The 26,107-nt window shown below is 45.7% G+C and overlaps 1 protein-coding gene across 1 annotated transcript in view; it reads right to left on the bottom strand.

The window, feature by feature from the left end:
- Positions 1 to 220: 220 nt before the first annotated feature.
- LOC105922711 (NACHT, LRR and PYD domains-containing protein 3) overlaps positions 221 to 26,107 on the bottom strand; it is a 76,849-nt gene continuing 50,962 nt past the window's right edge. The window contains exons 7-10 of the mRNA XM_036125662.1: positions 17,324 to 17,509; positions 4,591 to 4,767; positions 989 to 1,159; positions 221 to 310 (exon numbers count right to left, since the gene is read on the bottom strand). Of these exons, the coding sequence (XP_035981555.1) occupies positions 286 to 310; positions 989 to 1,159; positions 4,591 to 4,767; positions 17,324 to 17,509 (559 nt within the window). The 3' untranslated portion in view covers positions 221 to 285. The remainder of the gene's footprint in view (positions 311 to 988; positions 1,160 to 4,590; positions 4,768 to 17,323; positions 17,510 to 26,107) is intronic.

Raw genomic sequence — 26,107 nt, 5'->3', positions numbered from 1 at the left:
TTACAGGCTGAAAATGAAGCAGAGAGAAAAAATATCAACTTTGCAGTTTCATCAGATTCAGATCAAAACTACATGGAGTCACTAAATGCAGCTTAGTTTTCATTTCATCCTCATTGGTCCACATAGACAAACAATATCAGACACTAAATGACAGGCATGATCAGATAAACAGAATCAACATCTCTAAGGTCAGAGTTCATCATCAGGATCCAGTTAGAGTCTCTTTAAACTCAAACTGCTGCAGCTTCAACCTCTGGATCATCAGGACAGCTCAGCTTCTCTCCTCTAAAAATCAAACCACCCCCACTCCCTGCAGAGAGAAGAAGGAGCAACAGAGGAGATCAGTAAGTGTTTCCAGCCTCTGGAAGCTGAACATTATCATCTCATCTGTTCCTGAAACATCAGCTGACTAAGAAACATGGAGGCTGTCCCTGAACACATCTGGATGATACTAATGACACAGAAGGACACGTGTCCAGATGTACTGAGTGGACTTCAGCAGAGCTTCTGCTCCGTAGAAAGACCACATGGTAACTAAATGTAATGATGGGCTGTGAAATCAGTGCAGGCTGCAGTCAGACTGATCTCAGAGCTGTGACTAAGATGAAACTGATCAGCTTTTTCCTGTTGAAATGAGAGAACAAAGAGTCTGAGATCAGATCTGATGCTCCACAGCTTGATAAATGAGGACCACTGTCTCTAGACATGGTGGAAGGCTGTCAGCTGGAATCCAGCTGCATTTCCTGGAGACATGAACACAACAACAACAGTCATCTTCACATGGACACAAAGACAGGAACACGACAAGCTGCTGGCTCCTCTGATTGGCTCATTGTTGTCTTTGTGTCCAATCAGGAAGCCTGTCACCATTCTCCTCCCACCGAGAAGCTGCAGCTTTGCTGGAAACACTGGATCTTTGGTTTGGTACCAACTGGGTTCAGAACAGTTCTGCTGACAGCAGCTGGACTCACTCCAACCATCTACTTACACAGATTTCAGTTTGTAGTCTGGACTCTTTACAAGATCCTGCAGCTGCTGAACATCTGAATCCTCCAGGTTGTTAAATCTCAGGTCCAGTTCTGTCAGATGGGACGGGTTGGACTTCAGAGCCGATACCAGAGAAGAACAGCTGATCTTTGACAAACTGCAGCTCATCAATCTGAATAAAGAATAAAAGATGTGAGCTGAAGCCACCAGGGTGCAGGTTCTAACAGTCCAATAGAACCAGTTAAAGAACTCTCGTTAATATTAATGACAACAAGCTGCTGCTTCAATAAAGACCTGCTGACTTCAGCTCTTCAACAATATCAGAACTTTCAATAGTTAAAACTTGTTTAGCAGTTTTTACAGTCCTGGCTCTCATTTGTAAAACTTTGTGTGGAATGCTTACTAAAAGTGAACGCCAAAAAAAAGAAAATGGAGTTTGGTAAAAATATTCAGATTAATAAAACCATGCTCAGGCACAGCAGCAGCGATTTTCCTTTCTAGATCACAGCTGTAGCGATACATTTGGTACCAGGTTCTGGCTCAGGTTCTGCCCTATACACGCCCAGATTCAACCAGAAATGGTCGATGCAAAGCACCTCATGAATGTTAATGTGTATAAAATGAGTCAGCTGATAATTTTTTCATCATAGTGACATGGCAGCCACAGAGAAAAAGCAAAGAAACATTGGGAAAATTTCCCAGAGAGGTATTTCTTAAATGTGGAAATCAGAGGTAAAAGCTCAGATGTTGTCCACATTAAAACAAGTTGTTAGTAAGCTGTTAAAATAAGTTGTTAAAAAATAAACCACGCTGTGCTCTGTGTTGAAATTCCCCTGTTACTGTGGGTTTAGATCCACATTCAGAGGAGAGAGGTTTCCCCGCCATTATTAACCCCCCCCCCCCCCCCCCTAAAAAGGTGAGCACTGCCTGAGTGTGAGCAGAAATCCTCCTTCTCCGCTATCTGGGGGTTGGGGAGCTGCCTTTCAGCTCCTCAGAGGGAGGTGGAGCCACTTTCCCCTGTGGGGAACAGCACAATGCATGCTGGGAGTCAGAAGCAGGATATTGGCCAGTCCTCATTGTTGGCCAGGAAATCTGTGATCCCTGAAAGCGCGTTTCCTCAATTCTCCATCTGCACGGTCTTCCAGCAGTGCCAATGCATCCAGCCAGCAGCATTACGCACGAGTGTGTTTGACTGTTGAGCAGCAATGGGGTACCGCGCGCGAGCTATTTTTAGAAACAACGTCACGATGACGTCACATCACGTGGTACGCAGTGGGGCAAACTCCGGAAACCCGCCGCTGTTTTGCTGTAAAAGAGACGTGCGTTAGCCTAGGTTTTACTCGGTAAACGACTGCTTTTTCCAAATCTAAGACCATGGTTTTTAAACATTGTTGCTATGGAACGTGCAACAGCGACTCAAGTTACGCTGATCGGCCGCATATGAAGGATGTTTTCTTCAAGACTGCCAAGTACACTGGTGCGGTCGGCCTACACAACAGTTCAACCCGGAAAAAGTTACCAAATTCAAGTACATATGTAGCAAGCATTTGGTCGGAGGAAAGGGCACAACCGAAGAACATCCTGACCCAATTCCAGCAACATCAAGTCAAGGTAAGAGTATTTTGGTGCCGACATGTTAATAAAGTAGCGCCTGCTACCATGACAGCATATAGGCTATCATGGTAGCAGGCGCTAACATGATAGCCTGCTACCAGGATAGCTTACTCAAAAACATTTCAAATGAGACAAACATTAAACATATACCCATTCCTGGACGGTGATTGCAAACAACAAAAAAAAAAAAAAACGGCCGACGCTGCCATGATCGCCGCGCAGGAAAAAAAAACAAAGCTTACCGTTCATCAACTTGGCCAGTTTTCCAGTCTTTTTAAGCCCTTGAACCTCAAGCCATCGTTTGAGCTGAAGGTTGGTGTGTTCTTCGACAGTGCGACCAGTAAACCGTGTGCCTGGGACATCGTCTTGGGAAAGTTTAATGGCTGCAAAGTCGGTCATATCGCTGGTTCTGTTGCGCTTGTAATAGCTGGGTTATCCGTGCATTCTCTCCTGTATGCCCTACCTAAGCGGCAAAAGGGGCGTTGCTCTTGAGACGGTGACGTCACGTGCGCGGTACCCCATTAAAGTGATTGCTGCTCACCTGGTCACAATAATCTGTGGAACACGTCACCCTGGTGATGATTGGAGAGAGGAATGTGAAGGTAGAAAACCCAGAGAAGATATTAGACTTTGATTTAAGATTTAAGATGGCTTATGGGCATTTAGATTTTACTGAAATATCCCAGATTGATTTAAGAGTCACCAGCAGGAGAATGAATAATACTGAGGTTTTAATGCTTCTGATCAAGATGATCTATGATTAAAGTCTGATATGGAGTGAAAGTGAACGTCTGAGAGGAATCCTCATGCAGGTTGGCTGTAATTCACCACTTCACCATCTGCATCTCCAGTTTCCCCGTCTCCAAAATGAGCGTACGCCTGGGTCAGAGCTGGCATGAGGACCACACATTTTCCCCTCAAGTTCATTTTTAGAGATCCTAACTTCTGGTGGAAAGTGGCGTACACACATTTCAGGTCCATTTAGTGTCAGCAAGCTTTCTAAATGACAGCCCTGCTGACTTCAGCTCTTCGCCTCTGTCAGCTCCACCAGCAGCTCCATCAATACAAACTCAGGTTCTGCAGTCAAATTATTCAAGTTTCACAGAAAGCAAACAAGTCAACAGCAATTGTGGAGGAAATATGAACAAATTGAGATTAATGCAGATAACTGAACTATTTTAATTATTCCACAGACATAAAAACATGATGTCATGGAGAATATTTCATGTAAACTTACTTTAGGAGCTGAAGCTCCCAGAAGCAGAACCTGCTACTGTGACATGTTGTGTCTGAGTGTTTTAGTCAGTAAAATCCTTCCAGAGCTTCTAAAAGTGCTGAAGCATCAATCAGGGATTATAGATTTGTTCCTGTCAGACAGATTCCAGCAGCTGAAATTCACTTTTCTAAACTGGCTTGAATCCCCTCTGAGCCGCTTCACATGAGGGGCATTTATACACCCTGGGGGTCCCAATGCTGTCCGCTTCTGACCTGAGTTCATGGCTTAGACTCAGTTACACAGAGAGACAACATTAAAAACTGGCTCCAAGTCCAGGAACAAACTCGGCAAAGATTTATTACAATAGAAGATCTGAACTTTGTTTTTCAGCTGAATTATATCCAATTATTTTAAAATCCTCCTGTAGAATATGTAGAAAAACTGACCTGATGAAGGTTTTAGGAGATTAAAAACCTTCAAATAAGTGAGACATCAGTATTTTTTTTCTCTCTTCCTCTTCCCCAGTTCTGGATAAAAGCTGCAACTCTAAACTGAAATTCAGCTCATTGCTTCATGTTTTCTGATGATTAAATAAATCCTGACAGGAAGTTAGAAAAAGAAAGAAACTTTAACTGGAGCAAAGCAGAGAAGAAGAAAGCAGACTTTACCAAGATCCTCAGTGTGGATCAGTAGAATATCAGCCAGATGTCTGCAGTTTAGTGTCAACACAACTTTCACATCACCAATATCAGAACTAAAACATGGAGTCTTACATCAGTGTCTGAAGTTTGCAGAGGGGAGTCTGGAGGAAACCACAGAGCTCCTCCAGTCCAGCATCTTTCACGTCTTTGTTGTAGCTCAGGTCCAGCTCTGTCAGATGGGATGGGTTGGACTTCAGAGCCAATGCCAGATGATCACAGCTGATCTTTGACAAACTGCAGGCTATCAGTCTGAATAAAGAACAAAAGATGTGAGCTGAAGCCACCAGGATGCAGTTTAAAACTGGAACATGAACAAATAAATGATAAAATGTAGAAAATTAATTTCCCTGAATGTAAAAGTCCCAGAAACATGATAAACTGATGTCTGATCCAGTAGAACTGATTTAAAGAGTTAAACCCAGCAGAACCACAACATGGTATCATGACGTGTGAAGGTCCAGATTAAGGTGTGTTTCTCAGCAGTGGCAGCTGGTGATGAAGATGTTCTGGGGATAGGGCTGGGGGGGGGGGGGGCACTAGAGGTTGGAGATTACCAGCCAACAATAAACTCTCCTTGAACATAAATCCATCCATGATCACTTGCTGCTGCTGGATATTTAAGTCTGATCGCTCTGGCGTCTGTTTAAAATGCTGCTGTCTTCTACTCTGGGTCAGGGTTCTAAACATGGATTATTTAACAGAGTTTCAGCTCACATTGTTCTGAATTCATCTTCAACCTAAACCAGCAGCCTGCATGGAGGCTTTTCTCTAAGGAAACATGGCGTCTGTTTAAAGTTCTGCTCCTTCAGTCCCTGATCACTGAACATTGGTCCCATGTTTTGCTGCTGGGCTCACATGTTCTCCATCATACTGGGTCAGTTGTTCTCAGTGGGTCTCTGTGTGTCTGGTGGGTCATTCTGAGAACTAAAACCTACGATGAGGAGACTTTCTCCACCTGCGGCCCTCAGCTGTGGATCAGCCTTCCTGAAGACCTGAGGGCAACTCAGAGTTTTGGACTAAATAATAATCATCTGGATTTTTCATTACATCTTTGTAAACCAATAAAATGTGTCCTCTGCATTTAACCCGTGCCTCAGGGAGCAGTGAGCTGCCACTGGGTGGCGCCGGGGAGCATTCTGGGTCTAATACCCAGATCGACCGGTTCTAAATGGAACTAAACTGAACCGAGCCAGACACAACGGGACTGCGCTAAATTCAGACCAGTTCCATGTGTGGGTTCAGATCCAGTAGCCTGGTTCTCTGATAACAAAGCATGAGCAGACCGCGTCATCTACTTACAGCCAGCTGACATTTCAGACATTCATAAAAATACTAGCTTCCCTACCGTGACACACAATTTCCAGTGATTATTCTGCTTAGCAGTGTGATGGACCTCAGCGTCTGTCGTTTCCTTTGTCTGTAAATCCGTATTAGACGTTCGTTTGTCTTATACACTTCTCAAAAGCCGACTCTGTCAAGTAAATTCACCACAAGTTGCCGTCTTCGGCTGACTTTCCGCAAATATCACAATAATAATCAAGCATAAGTTAACTTCCTGAATGTTATGGGTGCCGCCGTTTTGATTGCTCATTTCCCTCCTTAAAACCTAGAGAGCAGTAGTACCGCAGATCGTCACTAGGAAGCGAGGAACCAAGGAACCGAGATAGCGTGATGTGTAAATGCTCGTCAGAACTAAGCTTGGCTTGGTTAACTGATCCAAGCTCGGACTGAGCTCAGCATGGATCGGTTTAACAAGGGTAATGTAAATGGGGCTTAAGGCTCTTGCTCAGGGACCCAGGGCAGGAGCCTGTGGGATTTAAACCAGCAAACTTGCAGCCTTCCCAAGACACAAGCATCCTACTCTATCGACCAGGCCACCATTCCCCACCAACAAATTGCTAATTGCTCCTTCTTTGCTCCAAATAATAAAAACTAAAAAGGTTCCTTGGTCCAGATGAATAATAATGCTAACAGAAACGCTCTGCTGTTTAGTCCTCCTCTCCAGTGGAAAAAACTGGGCTCCCACAATAATGGCTCCCACTCCAATACTAGGCCACCTGCAGGGTCCACACCCATCACAAACTCCTCATCCTTGTCTCCAATGTCCCCAGAGGTCTGAGCACTTCCAGGTGGCTCAGAGTGCATTCTGGGTCCAATCTCTGGTTTTCCGGTTGGGTAACGAAACTCTCCAAGCTCCTAGGTCCATCTGAGTTAGCAACGGCAGCCTAGAGTCCATTAGCCAGCTTGTTAGCATTAGCTATTTGCCATGCTAAGCTAGCGGCTAAACACAGTCCAAAAAGCTTCGAGTAGAAACCTCAGTGTCTTCTATCTCGGACTGAAGCTCACTCACTCAATGTGAATTATCGTGGAGACAAACCATGGTACACATTACTGTTTATAGTCTAAAGACAAGCAGCTTAACATGAAGATGTTGACTTATGGCCGCCAAACCGGTGTTGTGCGAAATTCAGTTCCCGTGTGAAAATCAGTTCCCTCTGTGTCGGGAGCGCGCATTGCAGCTGTTTTCACGGCGCTTCTAATTGATTTCTCGGTAAAAAAAACTCATATTTTTTTTCTCCCGAGATATTAAACATTCCAGCACATTTTCCTAAAGCCCTAATTTATTTAAGCTGCTGTAGGTTTGTGTTGTCTTATGAGGTTATTGGGAGACGTCCAGATGCTCTAAGTTGAAGATTAACATATCACTTTGTAAGGTTGCATGTTGAGCGTTGAGATTGCAATGTGAAAGGGTAAGTTGTGTAAAATGCTGATAGCCGGTGATATGAATGGAGACGTGTGGGGTGTTACACTTTTATTTAAGAAAACATTTTCTTAGGGGAAAATTTGATTAAAGAAATATCTGAATTTTTTTTAAATGTAGTTTTACTCTCCTGTCGTTAACTGAAAGAAGAGAAAAACCCTGCTTTTTGATGAATTTGTGGGGGGCAAAGCTAAACAGGTTTGATCAATCTGCATGCGTCGGTCAATTTATTTTTTCATTCCTTTTTTTAAGCGCTGTGAAATGCTGTAGATAAATAAAAATGGCTTAATACTTCCCAGCATTTGGCAATGAAATCTCTGATTGGATGAACTTTGAGAAACCACAAGGGGGCGTCCTTTAGTAACATCTCCATTTTAGTTAGAAATCCAAGCCTCACATCAAACCTTATCAGGTTCAGGAATTCATCCAGTCAATTTAACGCTCAGACCTCATCCTTGGAGCTGTTTTATCCAGATTTATTAAAATGTTTTTAGCTCTTGAGAAATGGTTTGGTTAGAACACAAACCTCTCTCTCTCTCTCTGTTACTCGTAATATCAACAATCTGAGCAAAACATTAAAAAAAAAACTCTCAAGAGCTTAAAAAAATAAAATAAAAATAAAAATAAAAAAACCTCATATAATCACGTCAAGGTTGTAACATTCAGTTTAATCGGCAGCTTTTGTTTACAAAATTGTAAAATAAAAATAAACTAAGTCATCTTAGACACCACAGTGTCGATGGTGGAGTCACAGAGGGTGATGGGGGTAGCTGGGGCTGAGTTCTTCCTGAAGTCCACAACCATCTCCACTGTTTTTACAGCGTTGAGCTCCAGGTTGTTCTCCCTGCACCAGGTCACCAGATGGTCAGCCTCCCAACTGTAGGAAGACTCGTCACCATCATAGATGAGTCCGATGAGAGTGGTGTCGTCCGCGAACTTCAGGAGCTTGACAGACTGATGACTGGAGGTGCAGCTGTTGGTGTACAGGGAGAAGAGCACAGGAGAAAGCGATTCTGGTCCACTATCTGGTGTCTCAGGAGGGGGAAGCAGTGCAGTACCAACACTGTTTATAGTGGGGGTGGTGTGCTGCTGATCTCGACTCGGGACGTCATTCGTCGGAATACTTTGAAGTCCTCCTTAATCCCACTAACACGTCTTCCTTGCGGAAGCAGAGCCTGAGAACTCTGGGTCGGGTTCTCCCATCTCTGGTGCTGAGGTTGCTGAGGTTGTTAAAAAGCTCCTCGGTTGCAAGGCCCCGGGGGTAGATGAGATTCGCCCTCAGTACCTTAAGGCTCTGGATGTTGTGGGGCTGTGTTGGCTAACGCGGCTCTGCAGCATTGCGTGGACATCGGGAGCAGTTCCCCTGGATTGGAATACTGGGGTGGTGGTCCCCCTATTTAAAAAGGGGGACCAGAGAGTGTGTTCCAACTACAGAGGAATCACACTATTAAGCCTCCCTGGTAAGGTCTATTCAGGGGTTCTGGAAAGGAGGGTCCGTCGGATAGTCGAATCTCAGATTCAGGAAGTGCAGTGTGGTTTTTGTCCTGGCTGTGAAACACTGGACCAGCTCTATACCCTCAGCAGGATTCTTGAGGGGGCATGGGAGTTTGCCCAACCAGTCTACATGTGCTTTGTGGATCTGGAGAAGGCATTCGACCGTGTCCCCCGAGGGATCCTGTGGGGGGTACTCCGGGAGTATGGAGTACCGGGCCCTTTAATAAGGGCTGTCAGGTCTCTGTACGACCGGTGTCAGAGTCTGGTCCGCATTGCCGGCAGTAAGTCGGACTCGTTTCCGGTGAGAGTTGGACTCCGCCAAGGTTGCCCTTTGTCACCGATTCTGTTCATAACTTTTATGGACAGAATTTCTAGGTGCAGCCAAGGTGTTGAGGGGATCCGTTTTGGTGGCCTTAGGATTGCGTCTCTGCTATTCGTGGATGACGTGGTCCTATTGGCTTCATCAGGGCGTGATCTACAGCTCTCACTGGAGCGGTTCGCAGCCGAGTGCGAAGCGGCCGGGATGAAAATCAGTGCCTCCAAATCCGAGACCATGGTCTTGAACCGGAAAAGGGTAGAGTGCCTTCTCCGGGTTGGGGAGAATGTGCTGCCCCTAGTGGAGGAGTTCAAGTATCTTGGGGTCTTGTTCACGAATGAGGGGAAGATGGAGCGGGAGATGGACAGGCGGATTGGTGCTCCAGCTCTCTGTGAACAAGCAGCAGGTTTAGCAACAACCTTGCGTGTTTTTCCCTCCTGGTGTATTCTGGAGTCCAGTCAGCAGTCTCCTCCATGACAGCCTAGACCGTTTAGGGCATCCAGACGCTTCCTCCTGTGGCCCAAGGGGTTAAAGTATCTTGGAATCTTGTTCACGAATGAGGGGAAGATGGAGCGGGAGATGGACAGGCGGATTGGTGTGGCATCTGCTGTGAAGTGGGCGCTGTACCGATCCGTTGTGGTGAAGAGAGAGCTTAGCCAAATGGCAAAGCTCTCGATTTACCGGTTGATCTACGTTCCTACCCTCATCTATGGTCATGAGCTTTGGGTCATGACCGAAAGAACGGGATCCCGGATACAAGTGGCCGAAATGAGTTTTCTCCGTAGTGTGTCTGGGCTCTCCCTTATAGATAGGGTGAGGAGCTCAGTCATCCGGGGAGGACTCAGAGTAGACCCGCTGCTCCTCCACGTCCAGAGGAGCCAGTTGAGGTGACTCGGGCAACCAGTGAATTTAGTTTCAGAAACCCTTCAATGGCCAATCCTTTTGCATCTGTATTTTGCCTCCCCCAAAAAATGTGAACTGAAATCACCAAACCATACAGTCTTTCCTTCTTGTTGTTTATTTACTTCATTAAGATCTTGAATGGTCAACTTCCTGCTAGAATTATATAGATTAATCACTAAAATCTGACCATTCTTAAAATCAAGATACTTTTGGGCTGCCTTCACAATTATTTGAATTTGTCCCGTTTTCCTTTGAGCAATGCAATTTATAACCTCCACCATGAATAAACCAAATCCTATTACTTCATGAGTAGAGTGTCATCTTTAATCTTGTTGCCTTCAGACAATCAGAACATCCTTCTTCTACCCCTGTCACTTTCTTTGGCTGCATCATTGGTGGAACAGGCACTTTTTTTTAGCTGTGTCTGCATCAGTGATCCCAGTAGTGATTTTAACTTTCTGTACTTTCACAGCTCTTTTACTAGGTACACATCCCCTGAAACCTGAACTATGTCCACCTCCAAAATTACAACATCTCAAAGGAGCTCCTTCCTCACATTTCCCATACTCATCCCCAGCACATCTCCCACACTTCTGTTTCCCCCTGCATTCTGCCGCCACATGTCCAAATCTTTGACATTTATTGAGGAATAAATGGTTGAACATCATACCTCATATATCACACAAACACTTTGTCTGCTAGAATTTTCTCTTCAAACTTTATCATGATAGAAAAAACTATGACTCCTTTCTCCATTTTGGTTTCTTTTCAACTGTTTGACTTCAACTACTTTTCCTCCTGACAAATTAGATTTAATGTCATTAACTGGCACATCAGGAGAAATACCTGAAATAACGCCGTAATATGCATACATATTTCCCGTTATCTAACATTCTCCCCCTCACATTCTCATCTAGGGCCCTTTCTTTTGGTTTAACAGCATTACAAAAGATCAATAAAGATCCATCTCTCATCACTTTAACATTTCTCACTTTTCCAACCAGTGATCTAATTTCTTTAGTAAGTTTAATCAGATTCCACTTACCAAAGGACACACCCTCTTTGACCACTTAAGACTATTTTAAACTCTGTCATCACAACTGTTTCTCCTTCAGCCTCAGAAACAGACGATTATGTTTGTTGTCTTGATTTTTTGCCTTTGTGTTTAGCTTTTTGAGTAAACCATACTCCTTCATTTTCCCTGCCATCACAACCCTCATCCATTTCCACAAGATCACTTCTTGACACATCATTTCTCTCTGACATCTCTCCAACCAATCGCAGCCCGGCCGTCACCCTCCACCTTGGAGCTTGGAAAATACACTTCTCTCATGTACTGTTATTAAAATGAATTACACCTATGCACATAGATGTTTAAACACATTGTAAACACATTTAAAGATGAACACTTTCAATGAAGCAAGAATAAATGAATTTACCCTTTTTAAACTATTTCTTGTATTTATGAATTTAGCTATTTATTAGCGTTTACTTCATAGACTTTTTACTGCATCTCTTATTTATCTGGACTACATTGATATCAATAGAAATATCGGTGTCTGGGTCAGCAGATGACTGGACAAAGGTCCAGAACACAGTCATTGTAATGGTTCTGAAGAAAACTGAACTCTGGAGAAGATTGTTGAGCAAAATCCATTCAAGGTCCCAAAGTCTGGAGGAAGAGTGGAGAGGTCCAAAATCCACGCTGCTTGAAGTCCAGAGAGAAGTTTCTACACTGATTATTTAGGGAGACATGTCATCTGCTGGTTCTGGTCCATTGGGTTTCCTGAAGTCCACAGTCAGCGCAGCCATCTACCAGAACATTTTGGAGCACATCATGCTTTCTTCTGCTGCTCACCCCTATTATAACCAATGACATTATGGTCTCTGTTCAGTTTTCTGGTGCTTCTAAGCTGTTTTCAGCCTATTTTCTCCTCTGATGGATAACTTTTATGAACTTTAGTCCACGCCTACCTGCTGTGTGGGCCTCATTCCGGTCAGTATAAATAACAGTCAGATCGGATAATCGGCTCCCAAATAGCTATTTTTCTTCAGCCATTTAGGAACTAGGGCTACGCCTATATTCATAGGATTTGGGGTCACGGTAGGTAACCAACATTCTATTTCATCTAGGCTTCGTCCTTTAAGGCTCTCACCAGTGAGTTAAAGGTGAAGCAGGATGTGGTCCATGCCTCACTGGGTCAACAGAACCACAAGCGTCCTGGTCAGGAGGACTTTCAGCTCAGGGGTCACACGGGGGGGGTTGTTTGGAAGGCACCGTAGCCGTTGTGTAGGCACAATGCTCTTCAAACAGGAGGTCATGTAGTCAGTGATACATTAAGGCTACGTTCACACTGCAGCCTGAAGTGACCCAATTCCGATTTTTTTGGTGGTCCTGAATCCGATACATATCTGATCTTTTTAAATGCGACCTGTGTCTGTACGGCCAGGTCGCATTCATCCGACCTACACGTCGAGGAGGAGGAAAGAAGAAGGAGAGAAGGAGGAGGGAAGGTGGGGGGAAGGAGGAGAGAATGAGGAGGGAAGGAGAAATAAACAAAGAGGGACGAAGAAATGAAGGAAGAGGGAAGGAGGAGAGAAGAAGGAGAGAATGAGGATGGAAGCAGGAGAGATGGAGGAGGGAAAGAGGAGAGAAGGAGGAGGGAAGGAGGAGAGAAGGGGGAGAGAAGGAGGAGGGAAGGAGAAATGAAGCAAGAGGGAACGAGGAGAGAAGGAGGAGGGAAGGAGAAATGAAGCAAGAGGGAACGAGGAGAAGAGGAGAGAAGGAGGAGAGAAAGAGGAGAGAAGGAAGAGAGGAGGAGAGGAAGAGAGGAGAAGGAGGAGGGAGGGAAGAGGGAAGGAGGAGAGAAAGTGAGAGAAGGGGGAGATAAGGAAGGGAGCAGGAGAGGAAGAGAGGAGAAGGAGAGAGTAGGAGGAGAGAAGGAAGAGCAAAGGAGGAAAGAAGAAGGAGAGAAGGAGGAGGGAAGGAGGAGAGAAGGAGGGGGGAAGGAAGAGGAAAGGGGGAGAGAAGGAGGAGGGAAGGAGAAATGAAAGAAGAGGGACGAAGAAATGAAGGAAGAGGGAAGGAGGAGGGAAGCAGGAGAGATGGAGGAGGGAAGGAGGAGAGATGGAGGAGGGAAGGAGGAGAGAAGAAGGAGAGAAGGAGGAGAGGAGGGGTGAGAAGGAGGAGAGAAGGAGAGGGAAGAAGGAGGGAAGGAGGAGAGAAGGAGGAGAGAAGGAAGAGAGGAGGAGAGGAAGAGAGGAGGAGAGGAAGAGAGAAGGAAGAGAGGAGAAGGAGAGATAAGGAGGAGGGTAGGAGGAGGGAAGGAGGAGAGAAGAAGGAGGGAAGTAGAAATGAACGAAGAGGGACGAAGAAATGAAGGAAGAGGGAAGGAGGAGAGAAGGAGGAGAGAAGCAGGAGAGATGGAGGAGGGAAGGAGGAGAGAAGGAGGAGAGGAGGAGGTGAGAAGGAGGAGAGGAGGAGGTTAGAAGGAGGAGGGAAGGAGAAATGAAGCAAGAGGGAACAAGGAGAAAATGAGGAGACAAGGAGGAGAGAAGAAGAGAGGAGGAGAGGAAGAGAGAAGGAAGAGAGGAGAAGGAGAGAGAAGGAGGAGAGAAGGAGGAGGGAATGAGGAAAGAAGAATATGAAGAGAGGAGGAGAGAAGGAGAGAGAAGGAGGAGATAAGGAAGAGAAGAGGAGAGGAAGAGAGAAGGAAGAGAGGAGAAGGAGAGAAGGAGGAGGGAAGGAGGAGAGAAGGAAGAGGGAAGGAGGAGTAAAGGCGACAGAAGGGGGAGATAAGGAAGAGAGCAGGAGAGGAAGAGAGGAGAAGGAGAGAGTAGGAGGAGAGAAGGAAGAGAAAAGGAGGAAAGAAGAAGGAGAGAAGGAGGAGGGAAGGAGGAGAGAAGGAGGGGGGAAGGAGGAGGGAAGGAGAAATGAAAGAAGAGGGACGAAGAAATGAAGGAAGAGGGAAGGAGGAGGGAAGCAGGAGAGATGGAGGAGGGAAGGAGGAGAGAAGAAGGAGAGAAGGAGGAGAGGAGGGGTGAGAAGGAGGAGAGAAGGAGAGGGAAGAAGGAGGGAAGGAGGAGAGAAGGAGGAGGGAATGAGAAATGAAGCAAGAGGGAAGAAGGAGGGAAGGAGGAGAGAAGGAAGAGAGGAGGAGAGGAAGAGAGAAGGAAGAGAGGAGAAGGAGAGAGAAGGAGGAGGGTAGGAGGAGGGTAGGAGGGGGGAAGGAGGAGAGAAGAAGGAGGGATGGAGGAGGGAAGGAAGAGAGGAGGAGGGAAGTAGAAATGAACGAAGAGGGACGAATAAATGAAGGAAGAGGGAAGGAGGAGAGAAGAAGGAGAGAAGGAGGAGAGAAGCAGGAGATGGAGGAGAGAAGGAGGAGAGGAGGAGGTGAGAAGGAGGAGAGAAGGAGGAGAGGAGGAGGTGAGAAGGAGGAGGGAAGGAGAAATGAAGCAAGAGGGAACGTGGAGAAAATGAGGAGACACGAAGGAGAGAAGAAGAGAGGAGGAGAGGAAGAGAGAAGGAAGAGAGGAGAAGGAGAGAGAAGGAGGAGAGAAGGAGGAGAGAAGGAGGAGGGAGGGAAGAGAAAAGGAGGAGAGAAGGAGGAGGGAATGAGGAAAGAAGAATATGAAGAGAGGAGGAGAGAAGGAGAGAGAAGGAGGAGATAAGGAAGAGAAGGGGAGAGGAAGAGAGAAGGAAGAGAGGAGAAGGAGAGAAGGAGGGAAGGAGGAGAGAAGGAAGAGGGAAGGAGGAGTAAAGGCGACAGAAGGGGGAGATAAGGAAGAGAGCAGGAGAGGAAGAGAGGGGAAGGAGAGAGGAGGAGGAGAGAAGGAAGAGAAAAGGAGGATAGAAGAAGGAGAGAAGGAGGAGGAAAGGAGTAGAGAAGGAGGGGGAAGGAAGAGAAAAGGGGGAGAGAAGGAGGAGGGAAGGAGAAATGAACGAAGAGGGACGAAGAAATGAAGGAAGAGGGAAGGAGGAAAGAAGAAGGAGGAAAGGAGGAGAGAAGGAGGAGGGTATGAGGAGGGAAGGAGGAGAGAAGAGGGGCAAGAAGGAGGGAAGGAAGAGAGAAGTGAGAGAAGGGAGGAGAGAAGGAGAGAGAAGGAGGAGGGAAGGAGGAGAGAAGGAAGAGGAAAGGAGTAGAGGAGGAGATAAAGAGGAGAGGAGGAGCAAAGAAGGAGAGAAGAAGGAGGAAAAGAGGAGAGAAGGAAGAGAGGATGAGAGAAGGAGAGAGGGGGAGGGAAGGAGGAGAGAAGGAAGAGGGAACGAGGAGGGAACGAGGAGGGAACGAGGAGGGAAGGAGGAGAGAGGGAGGAAAGGAGCAGGGAAGGACGAGAGAAGGGGGAGAGAAGGAGGAGGGAAGGAGAAATGAAGGAAGAGGGAAGGAGGATAAAAGGAGGAGGGAAGGAGGAGAGAAGGAGAAGAGAAGGAGGGGAGAAGGGGGAGGTAAGGAGAAATGAACGAAGAGGGACGGAGAAATGAAGGAAGAGGGAAGGAGAAGAAATGGAGGAGAGAAGGAGGAGAGAAGGAGGAGAGAAGGAGGCATCAGCAGAGAGCTCGGTGGGTTTTGACTGAGTTTAGGGAGCTTCTCTGGGCTCAGGCTGCTCAGGGATTGTCTCGACTAGAGTGGGAGACTGTTATAAGAATTATTATTCTGAAGTCACTATGGCCTCACACCACTCGGATATAGGAGGCCTGGAGACCTGATGTCTGTGTATAAGATCCACTATTGCTGAGTGCAAGGCTGAATGCTGCGTAGATACGGTGCAGCATGGTGTTTTTCTAGGATAAACTGTCTTTGTTATGTCTCAAGCCAAGGCCACTGTGCAGTATTAGGGAGAGCCGAAAAGCAAGACAGACAGAGACAGGGCAGACGCAGACTGCAGCGGGACCGTGGGGTGCAATTACTTTCCATCTATGTGATCTCTGCTCTGTTTCTCAATAAAAGTGCTGGAACGTCATCACCACCGTCTTTTCATTTAGTAATGATGGAAACTCAGTTATCTTTGCTTAGAATTCCATCCACAGAGAGACACTCGGCTCAGGACTGGTGAGGTAACGGTGCGTCTGAAACGGAGGTTTAGAGGCTACCGGCTCACCGTGGGTGGAGAATGTGGGTGAAGCTGGAGTGAGATCGGCCGATTTTACTGCAAGGCTGGAATCTTCTGGCATTTTGTCTACAGAGGAAGGTTTATGTTTTATTTCCAAATGTTTTACAGATTCTAAAATTACACACATTCCCCTCAAGAAGTCACTTATTGGGCTGACTCCTCTGTCCCCTCTGCTGATGAAGGCCCCTGTGGGCCACAGGCTGCTGCAATGGAAGGGGTGCTGGAGCCATGAGGAGGAGAAGGAGGAGAAGGCTGATGGAGGAGCAGAGGGAGAGTCCAGGAGCCGTGGAGTGCCTGTACTCCACGGTGGTCCAACCAGCCGGCAGACCAGTGAGGGACGTCGGCCCAGAGCAAGGCCTCACCAGGTCCTGAAGCGACTCTGACTCCTCAGCGTTCTTCTGGATCTTCTCCAGCGCCGATTTAAATTGAGGAGCAAACAGAGCATCCGGGCTGATGGGGCTCCCCAGAATGTCCTTCTTCAGATCCATCCATTTTCCAAAATTTATCCCTGCTGGGGTGCTGAGGGGTGCTGGTGTCTATCTCCAGCTGTTAGTGGGTATGAGGCAGGGTTCACCTGGACAGGTAAGCAGTCTATCACAGGACAACACAGAGACACACAGGACAACCAACCATTCACACACACTCACACCTAAGGAGGATATAGAGAAGCCAATTAACCTAACAGTCATGTTTCAGGACTATGGGAGGAAGCCGGAGTACCCAGAGAGAACCCACGCATGCAAAGGGAGAACATGCAACTTGGTGGTGCCGTCAGTTTGATTTATTTTAGATTTTCTGTCTTTGTTCTTCTCAAACATTAATCTTTTAGATAATGCTATTTTATTATTTTTATTTAACTTGTTTATGTGTATGAATGTGATCCTGGCACTACTCTGGAGGAACAAAAATTAATGTTTCATGTAAAGATGTGACAAAGAAAATAAAGCTAAATTATCTGATCTTGTTATCTAAATCTATCCCAAATCAAATTAAAATATCTCCATAATTAATTAATATAATTTGACTTATTTTCCTAATTTTTGTTCTTCAGTCCAAAACATTTTTAAGTGTGAAATGTTCAATACTGAAAATTTCAAAGAGGAAAATAAATAATTTACAAGGCAAAACATTTGGAAAGCAGGTTGTCTGTAAACAAAATCTGTGAAAACAAAATTATTATTTAAAATAAGTATTAAAGTAGCAGTGAAGATAAAACCAACCTCAGCTTCTTTACTTTACAGACTGGAGTCTCCAGGATCTCACAGAGACGCTTCACATCGGAGTCTTCAAAGGTTCTCTTTCTATCATGGATCTCATCTATTTCCAGTTCAGTCAGGGAGGGGTTGGACTTCAGAGCTGAGGCCACAACTTCACATTCAGTTAGTGAGAGACTACAGCCCACTAGTCTGTGATAAGAGAAACAATAAGATCAGTTCTAGTTAAATCAGATTAATAAACACTGATAAACATACTAAAAAGATGATGACTAAACAGTGATGTCATCATCAGATGAACATCTGCTCTTCACATCAATGTCCTGTTTGACCCACACAGAGAATCTCTTCAGTCTCTTCAGGTCTTTGTTCTACTGCAGAGCTGCTGTGTCTCTGCTTTGGTTAAAAGCTTCATTTAACCACAAAGATGAAGAAAGATCATCTAGAGTAAAACAGAACTGACTAAATATATCTGGATGTCCATGTTTGCATTTGGCCGTCTCCTCTATGTAAATTAAAACCAGATTATCTCTAGACATATGTGAGTTTAGTGATAATACACTATGATTTTTTGGCTTCATCTCACTTACAAATCATCTCTAACTATACATACAAGTGACGCCTCTTCCTTTTACTGGAAGTGACCAAACTGGGTAAAATTACTGGCAATGTATAAAAAAGAAAACAGGAGGCTTCAGTTTTCATTTAGTAAAGAGAGTCATGACATAATGTAACAGATAACGGCGTTATGTTACTTCCAATAGAACACAGTGTGTTACTACAACTCAATCAATAAAGCAGCTTTTCTTCAGAGCATGCTCTCTGCTGCAGGAGTTTACCAGTGGGTGACTTAGTTTAGCACTTTACTTCTTCAGTGGTATATTACCTGAAGTACATTCTACCTGCTGCTGTCTGCAGTGGATGGACCCCTATTTCATTTACTACAAAGTCTGTTTTAGCTTGATATATTGCTGCAAGAGAAGATTTTGTTACAACCATTTTATAGCTGGTTGCAGCTTGTTAATGTGCAATAATTATCAAGTTAAAAACATTGGGTTTATTTTATTGTTCTTCTAATATGAACATTGAGTATAATAATAATCACCATATCTACATAATTATATTAAAATTGATAGATGTCTTGACTCCTAACTCACTTGTGCCACCACACACTAAAATGGTAGATAAGTGGACAATGTTTTCACATTTATACTCCATTCATTATTTATTCATTATTATGTATTTTATATTTGACATTTGAACTTTGAATTTTTTAAGTTTCACCAACAGGAAAGTCCTCCTAATGATTTGACATCTTAGATCACATAAAGTAAGTGAATAGCTCCTTTATCTAGTCAGTAGTGCTGGATGAGAACATTGTGGAGCAAAGGCCTCTTGTGTTTTAAAGCCAGACCTATCAGCTCTGAGCCACTCTGAGCATTAAAGCCACTCACACCTGCAGATGGAGGCAAAGGAGAAGGCCAGCGCAGCTTCAGGTATGCTCCACCTGCTACCAGGCTCCCCTTTCCCCTCTTTTACAAGGCCATGGCTGATGTTCTGTGTGTGGGTGAGCATCAGTGTTTGGCTTATGTGTGTTACAGGCGTGGATCCAGGCGGAGACGCAGGGGGCGTGCACCCCCCCTTTTGGAGACCAAAACTATTTTTTTAGAGACCGAAATTTTAAACATCCTTCATAGAATTAAGATTAATTCATCACTCTCTGCCGCACCCACTGAGCTGTATTATACACTGGAGTGCTAATAGCCCGCTGTTTGAACGAGTCACTTTGAAGCCACCAGCCGCCATATTGGTACTTCCTATTTCCCCCCAGTAACTAAGGAATATGTGCGCTACAGCATCAAATAACGAGGATTTTCTCATGTTCAGGGGGTGCTTAAGACTTTTAAAATGTCAAATGCCATATACTTTTATGTTATGTTCTAAAACTATCAAGTACTGAGAAAGTCATGTGCTGAAATATTTTGCATTTTATTCAATTAAATATATATATTTTACATTTATAAATATATAAATAACAATATACAAAAACATATATTTACATATGTGTATACATATATATACATATATACATACACACATACTTATATATACATATTTATATATTTAATATGAATAACATGTAAAATATTTTAGCACCTAATTTCCTAGTAGTTGATAGTATTAGTACATCCACTGACTGTAGAATTACCTGTAAAACGTTTTCACACAGCCAGAAAACTGCTTGTTGTTGCAAGCAAATCCTATGGGATTCTGTGAGAGTAGGGAGTAGCAAGATGGCGGCTAGTGACTTCAGTTTTTCAGCAAAATCAGCACTGTCACTACCCGATCCGTACCATTAGCTCATTTGCGCATGCGCGAACAGAATAACTTCCGGTAGGCAATATTTTTTTTTTTTTACTTTTTTATTCTTTTGTCTTTTTTCGGCCCAGGTGTTTCTTTTTGTATATCTTTGTATTTGCGTAAATATTGCAAATTTTAAAAACAAATAGAGAAATACGTAAATATATATATAGCCTATATATATATATTTTTCGTTTTTTTTAATAGCAAAAATGTTTCCCAGTTGTGGTTAGGGAAACAAGAATATATACACCATTACTTAAAGTACATAACAAACCCCAGCTATGAACACGTTTAGGAGTATAGAAACGTATTTTATTTTGAATATTCTTCAGGTTTTTTTTTATTATTTATTTGATTTGCATATGTATTTGTGTATTTTGTACTTAATAAATGCATTTTAAAAAGTATGCCTTGGCTTTGTTATGTGTTCTTTGTTCTAATCCCTATTCGGTTTTTGTAAAAAATAAACAATGCGGGTAATTTTATGACTGGGTCTTCTCTTGTTTATGATTTGTACACCAGAGGGCGCTAATCTCTTAATATATAGTTTTAACTTTCTAATAAAACGAATTTTTAGTACAAGATTATTTGTATAACAGAATTCACCTTATAATTAAGGATGAAAATATTTTTTCTAGTCCTGTTTGAACAAATAATATAACTTATAGAGTGTATTCAGACAATACAGACAAACGTTGCGCAATAATGTATTCCCGGACTTCTGAGCATATCCGATGATGACGTCAAGCTATACAATGGAGAGAATGTAAAACGCATCGATTTCATCCAGGAAAATCTTAAATATTTTCTATACAATATAGTTTACCATTCTTTAATGATTTAAGTATAGAAATAAGTATTTTCAGTACCGTAATTACATTATTTTTTTGGCGACCCGGAAGTTATTCTGTTCGCGCGTGCCCAAATAAGCTGATGGTACGGATCGTGCTACCGGTACGGAGCGGGTAGTGAAAAGTGTCTTTATTACCAGAGGCTACTTTCTGCGCTCTATGGAAACAAAACTCCAACCTTAACCTGGCCTTGATGTTAACCTTCCACAGAGCCACAGCATCGAGTTGAGGTCCAGCTTAGATTTTGTCCCTTCGAGTTATATAAATAGCCATTTTGGCTTCGGCTATTGAAAATTTGAAAGTCCGGGATTTAAAACTAGTGGTTCGACTGTAATGTACACCATTGATGAAAACAGAATTGGTAAAAACCACGCAAAAGAAATGCATGCTAAAAAAGACAACAACTAGTTAGCTGTACACATTCCATAAAAACATGAAAAACACTCGGACAAACTGCAAAAAGGACATCCGTTTAAAACCAGGTAAAACCAGACCATAAACAGTCAAGCGTAGTTTCTGAGGGAGAGGTTCCTGGGAGAGTGTGTAGAGCATCCCCGAGAGTGTGCAGCCCTGTCAAACGCCTCTACACACCCTAAAAGGAGCACACAGGCTACCGTTGATCTTCAGCACGCTCTCAATGTCACTGTACAGCACTTGGATCTTGGCGATGAGACCCTCGCTGAATCTAAACCCCCTAATAGTTTTCCAGAGGAAGCTGTGTTCCACGCGGTCAAATGCCTTTTCTTGATCTAGTGAAATCAAGCCAGATTGTAAACCCAATGAACCGGAGACCTCCAAAACATCCCGAATTAGGTAGATGTTATCTACCATGGACCTGCTGGGGACGCAATAGGTCTGATCCCGGTGGATGACCTGCTCCATAGACCTTCCCAGCCGAGTGGCCAGGACCTTGGAGAGGATCTTGTTGTCGGTACTGAGGAGGGACACAGGGCGCCAGTTCTTGATGTCCTGCAGATTCCCCTATGATGATTGCCCTACGGCAGGACAAGGGTAGTGAACCAGTGTGCAGACTCTCATTGTAGACATCTACCAGGTCTTGGGCCAGAAGATCCCAGTAGGCCTTGTAGAACTTGAGCGTGAGCACGTCAATGCTTGGGGACCTCTGGCTCTGCATGCTGAGGAGGGCTGTGTGGAGCTCCTGAAGCCCCAGGGGGCGGTCCAGCTCAGTATTGGTCTCCTCAGAGACTTGAGGTAGTTTGTTGCAGAACTCCATAAACAGTTCCTTGTTCTTTTTATATTCGCTGTGGAACAGAGAACGGTAAAAGTCCACAGCCCTCCTCCTGATCTGCCCTGGTTCACTCAGTTGCTGCCCTGTGTCCGAAAGCAGAGAGTGGATCAGCTTCCTTTGCCCGTGCTTCCTCTCCAAGCCGAAGAAGAAGCTAGAGGGAGCATCCATCTCCGTGATGTTCTGGATCTGGGACCTGACCAATGCGCCTTGGACTCTATTTTACAGCAGGTTGGCTAAAACTAGCCTTTTAGAGAGAGCTTCAATGTGCTGTCGATTTCCTTTGGATTCACTAAGTTGTGAATCCACAACTTAGCCCCCTCCCTGGGTGACCACCTTACCGTGGTGGAGGGGTTTGAGTGTCCCAATGACCCTAGGAGCTATGCTGTCAGGGGCTTTATGCACCTGGCAGGGTCACCCAAGGCAGACAGGTCCAAGGTAAGGGACCAGACAAAGAGCAGCCCAAAACCCCCTTATGATGAATGCAATAAATGGACGCCGTGTTCCCTCCCCCGGACACGGGTCTCCGGGGCCCTACTGTGGAGCCAGGCCTGGAGGTGGGGCACGTTGGTGAGCGTCTGGTGGCCGGGCTTTTACCCATGGAGCCTGGCCGGGCTCAGCCCGAAGAGGTAACATGGGTCCCACTTCCAATGGGCTCACCACCTGTCGGAGGGGCCAAAGGGGTCGGGCGCATTGTACAACGGGTGGCACTCGAGGGCGGGGACCTTGGCATTCCGATCCTCGGCTGCAGAAGCCGGCTCTTGGGACGTGGAATGTCACCTCTCTGGTGGGGAAGGTGCCTGAGCTAGTGCGCAAGGTTGAGAGGTTCCGGCTAGAAAGTCGGACTCACCTCGACGCACCGCTCTGGCTCTGGAACTAGTCTCCTTGAGAGGGGCTGGACATTCTTCCACTCTGGAGTTGCCCCTGGTGAGAGGTGCCGAGCTGGAGTGGGCATACTTGTTGCCCCTCATCTTGGTGCCTGTATGTTGGGGTTCACCCTGGTGAACGAGAGGGTGGCCTCCCTCTGCACACGTGTGCGTTATTGTGTGTTTGTGCTAAACAGCAGCACGGATTATCCACCCTTTTTGGAGTCCTTGGAAGGGGTACTGGAGAGTGCCCATCCTGGGGACTCCTTCGTTTTGCTGGGGGACTTCAACGCTCACATGGGCAATGATAGTGAGACCTGGAGAGGCGTGGTTGGGAGGAATGGCCCACCTGATCTGAACTCGGTGGTGTTCTGTTGTTGGACTTCTGTGCTCGTCATGGATTGTCCATCACGAACACCATGTTCAAGCATAAGGGTGTCTATATGTGCTCTTGGCACCAGGACCCCCTAGGCCGCAGTTCAATTATTGACTTGGTTGTCGTTTCATCTGATCTCCGGTCGCATGTCTTAGACACTTGGATGAAGAGAGGGGCGGAGCTCTCCACCGACCACTACCTTGTGGTGAGTTGGCACCGATGGTGGGGGAGGAAGCCGGTAAGACCTGGCAGGTCCAAACGTATTGTGAGGGTTTGCTGGGAACTTCTGGCAGAGTCCCCCACTAGACGGAGCTTTAACTCCCACCTCCGGGAGAACTTTGAACACGTCCTGAGGTAGGCAGGGGACATTGAGTCTGAATGGACCATGTTATGCATCTCTATTGTTGAGGCGGCTAGTCGGAGCTGTGGCCGCAAGGTTGTCGATGTATGTCGCAGCGGCAACCCTCAAACACGCTGATGGACACCAGCGATGAGGGAAACCGTCAAGCTGAAGAAGGATTCCTACCGGGCTTTATTGGCCTGTGGGAGTCTGGAAGCAGCTGATGTGTACCAGCAGTCGAAGCGGCAGGCGGCTCGGCTGGTCGCAGAGGCAAAAACTCGGCGTGGGAAGAGTTCGGAGAGGCCATGGAGAAAGACTTCCGTACGGCTTTGAAGCGATTCTGGTCCACTATCTGGCGTCTCAGGAGGGGGAAGCAGTGCAGTACCAACACTGTTTATAGTGGAGGTGGTGTGCTGCTGACCTCGACTGAGGACGTCGTGCGTTGGTGGACGGAATACTTCGAAGACCTCCTTAATCCCACCAACACGTCTTCTATTGCGGAAGCAGAGCCTGAGGACTCTGGGTCGGGTTTTCCCATCTCTGGTGCTGAGGTCACCAAGGTTGTTAAAAAGCTCATCGGTGGCAAGGCCCCAGTGGATGAGATTTGCCTTGAGTACCTTAAGGCTCTGGATGTTGTGGGGCCGTGTTGGTTAACGCGGCTCTGCAGCATTGCGTGGACATCGGGGCAGTTCCCCTGGATTGGCATACTAGGGTGGTGGTTCCCCCTATTTAAAAAGAGGGACCGGGGGGTGTGTTCCAACTACAGAGGAATCACACTATTAAGCCTCCCTGGTAAGGTCTATTCAGGGGTTCTGGAAAGGAGGGTCCGTTGGATAGTCGAATCTTGGATTCAGGAAGTGCAGTGTGGTTTTCGTCCTTGCTGTGGAACACTGGATCAGCTCTACACCCTCAGCAGGATCCTGGAGGGGGCATGGGAGTTTGCCCAACTAGTCTACATATGCTTTGTGGATATGGAGAAGGCATTTGACCGTGTCCCCCTAGAGACCCTGTGGGGGGTATTCCGGGAGTATGGAGTACCGGGCCCTTTAATAAGGGCTGTTGGGTCTCTGTATGACCGGTGTCAGAGTCTGGTCCACATAGTCGGCAATAAGTCGGACCAACGTTGCCCTTTGTTACGATTCTGTTCATAACTTTATACTTGTTTACTTTCGGCGGTGCCTTCCGTAGTTTGTCGGAGCTGTATGTACAAGCCGCTGGGATATACAGCTCCGACCAACTGCGGATATTTTTCATAAAAAATGCCGCCAAACTCACTACAAACTACTCATCTACCCAGCCGATCAGTACATGACCGCCAGCGCCTGCTGGAGTTACAGTCATGTAGTGTTTTTGGACTTGTAACCACTACTAGGCTCGATTGTTTACGCGGCTTCGGAGTACTACAGGAGGAAGTCCCTGTGACGCCACGGAGTCGCCGAGCAGCTCACGCTGGAGGAGGGCCAAGTGGAAGCGGTGCAACAGACCGATAAAACGTGGCTGTCATGGAGGTTTGGATGCTAAGCTAAAGGCTAACGCCTATAGATCACCGCTTCCATCCATCCTGCTCTCCAACGTCCGCTCACTGGATAACAAAATAGATCATTTACAGCTTGAACTCTCTGCAAAGAGGGAGTTTAGGGACTGCTGCGCTCTCATCCTGACGGAGACATGGCTTAACTCATCAATCCCGGACAACGCCGTTAGCCTGGAGGGGCAAGCTACTTTCCGCGCCAACAGAAATAAACAACTCAGTGGTAAGACCCAAGGAGGCGGACTCTGTGTTTACATCAATAACACCTGGTGTGAAAATGCTAGAACAGTCACAAGCTTTTACTCTCCGGACATTGAGCTCCTGATTGTTAGCTGCAGACCGTTTTACCTGCCTAGAGTTTACTGTTGTTTACATCACAGTGGTTTAATTTCCTCCGAGTGCTAATACAAAAGAGGCTATGAGTGTTCTCTATCGGACTATCTCTGAGCTGCAATGTGCACACACAGAGGGTGTTTTCATCATTGCTGGGGATTTTAACCAGACAAATATGAAAACTGTTCTCCCTCATTTCTACCAATACGTGGATTTTGCACCTTGGGGAGAGAACACTCTAGACTTAGTTTACACAAATATAAAAGGCACATTCAAGGCAGCCCACCGCCCCCACCTGGGCTCTTCAGACCACCTTTCTGTGATGCTAATTCCTGCATACAGGCCCCTGCTGATCAGAGCTAAACCTGCAGTGAGGCAGGTGAGGGTGTGGACTGAGGGAGCAATGGAGGCGCTCCAGGACTGTTTTGAGTGCTCTGACTGGAACATGTTCAAAGCTGCTGCAACTTATGAGGACAAGATCAACATTGATGAGTACACCATGACTGTGTCAGCCTACATCAACAAATGCATTGAGGACGTCAGCACCACTAAGACCATCATCACCCGAGCCAACCAACGACCCTGGATTACTGAGGAGGTCCGTCAAGCGCTAAAAGCGGAACTCAGCCTTCAAGTCTGGTGACAAGGAGGCACTGAGGACAGCGAGAGCCAACTTGAACCGTGCCATCAGGTTAGCAAAGCGGAACCACACTAAGAAAATCCAGGAGCTTTTCCATGACGCCAGCAACACCAGGAGCATGTGGAAAGGTATACGGGCGATCACTGAATACAATACGCCGTCCACCCCGGTGGGTGAAGTTGATGCTGACTTCCTTGATGGACTAAATAACTTCATTGGGAGGTTTGAGGCACTAAACAGCAC

Source organism: Fundulus heteroclitus, chromosome 21, assembly GCF_011125445.2.
Source record: "Fundulus heteroclitus isolate FHET01 chromosome 21, MU-UCD_Fhet_4.1, whole genome shotgun sequence".
Classification (NCBI taxonomy): domain Eukaryota; kingdom Metazoa; phylum Chordata; class Actinopteri; order Cyprinodontiformes; family Fundulidae; genus Fundulus; species Fundulus heteroclitus.
The sequence above is the reverse complement of the archived record's forward strand: the minus strand, read 5'-3'. Positions and strand labels throughout refer to the sequence as shown.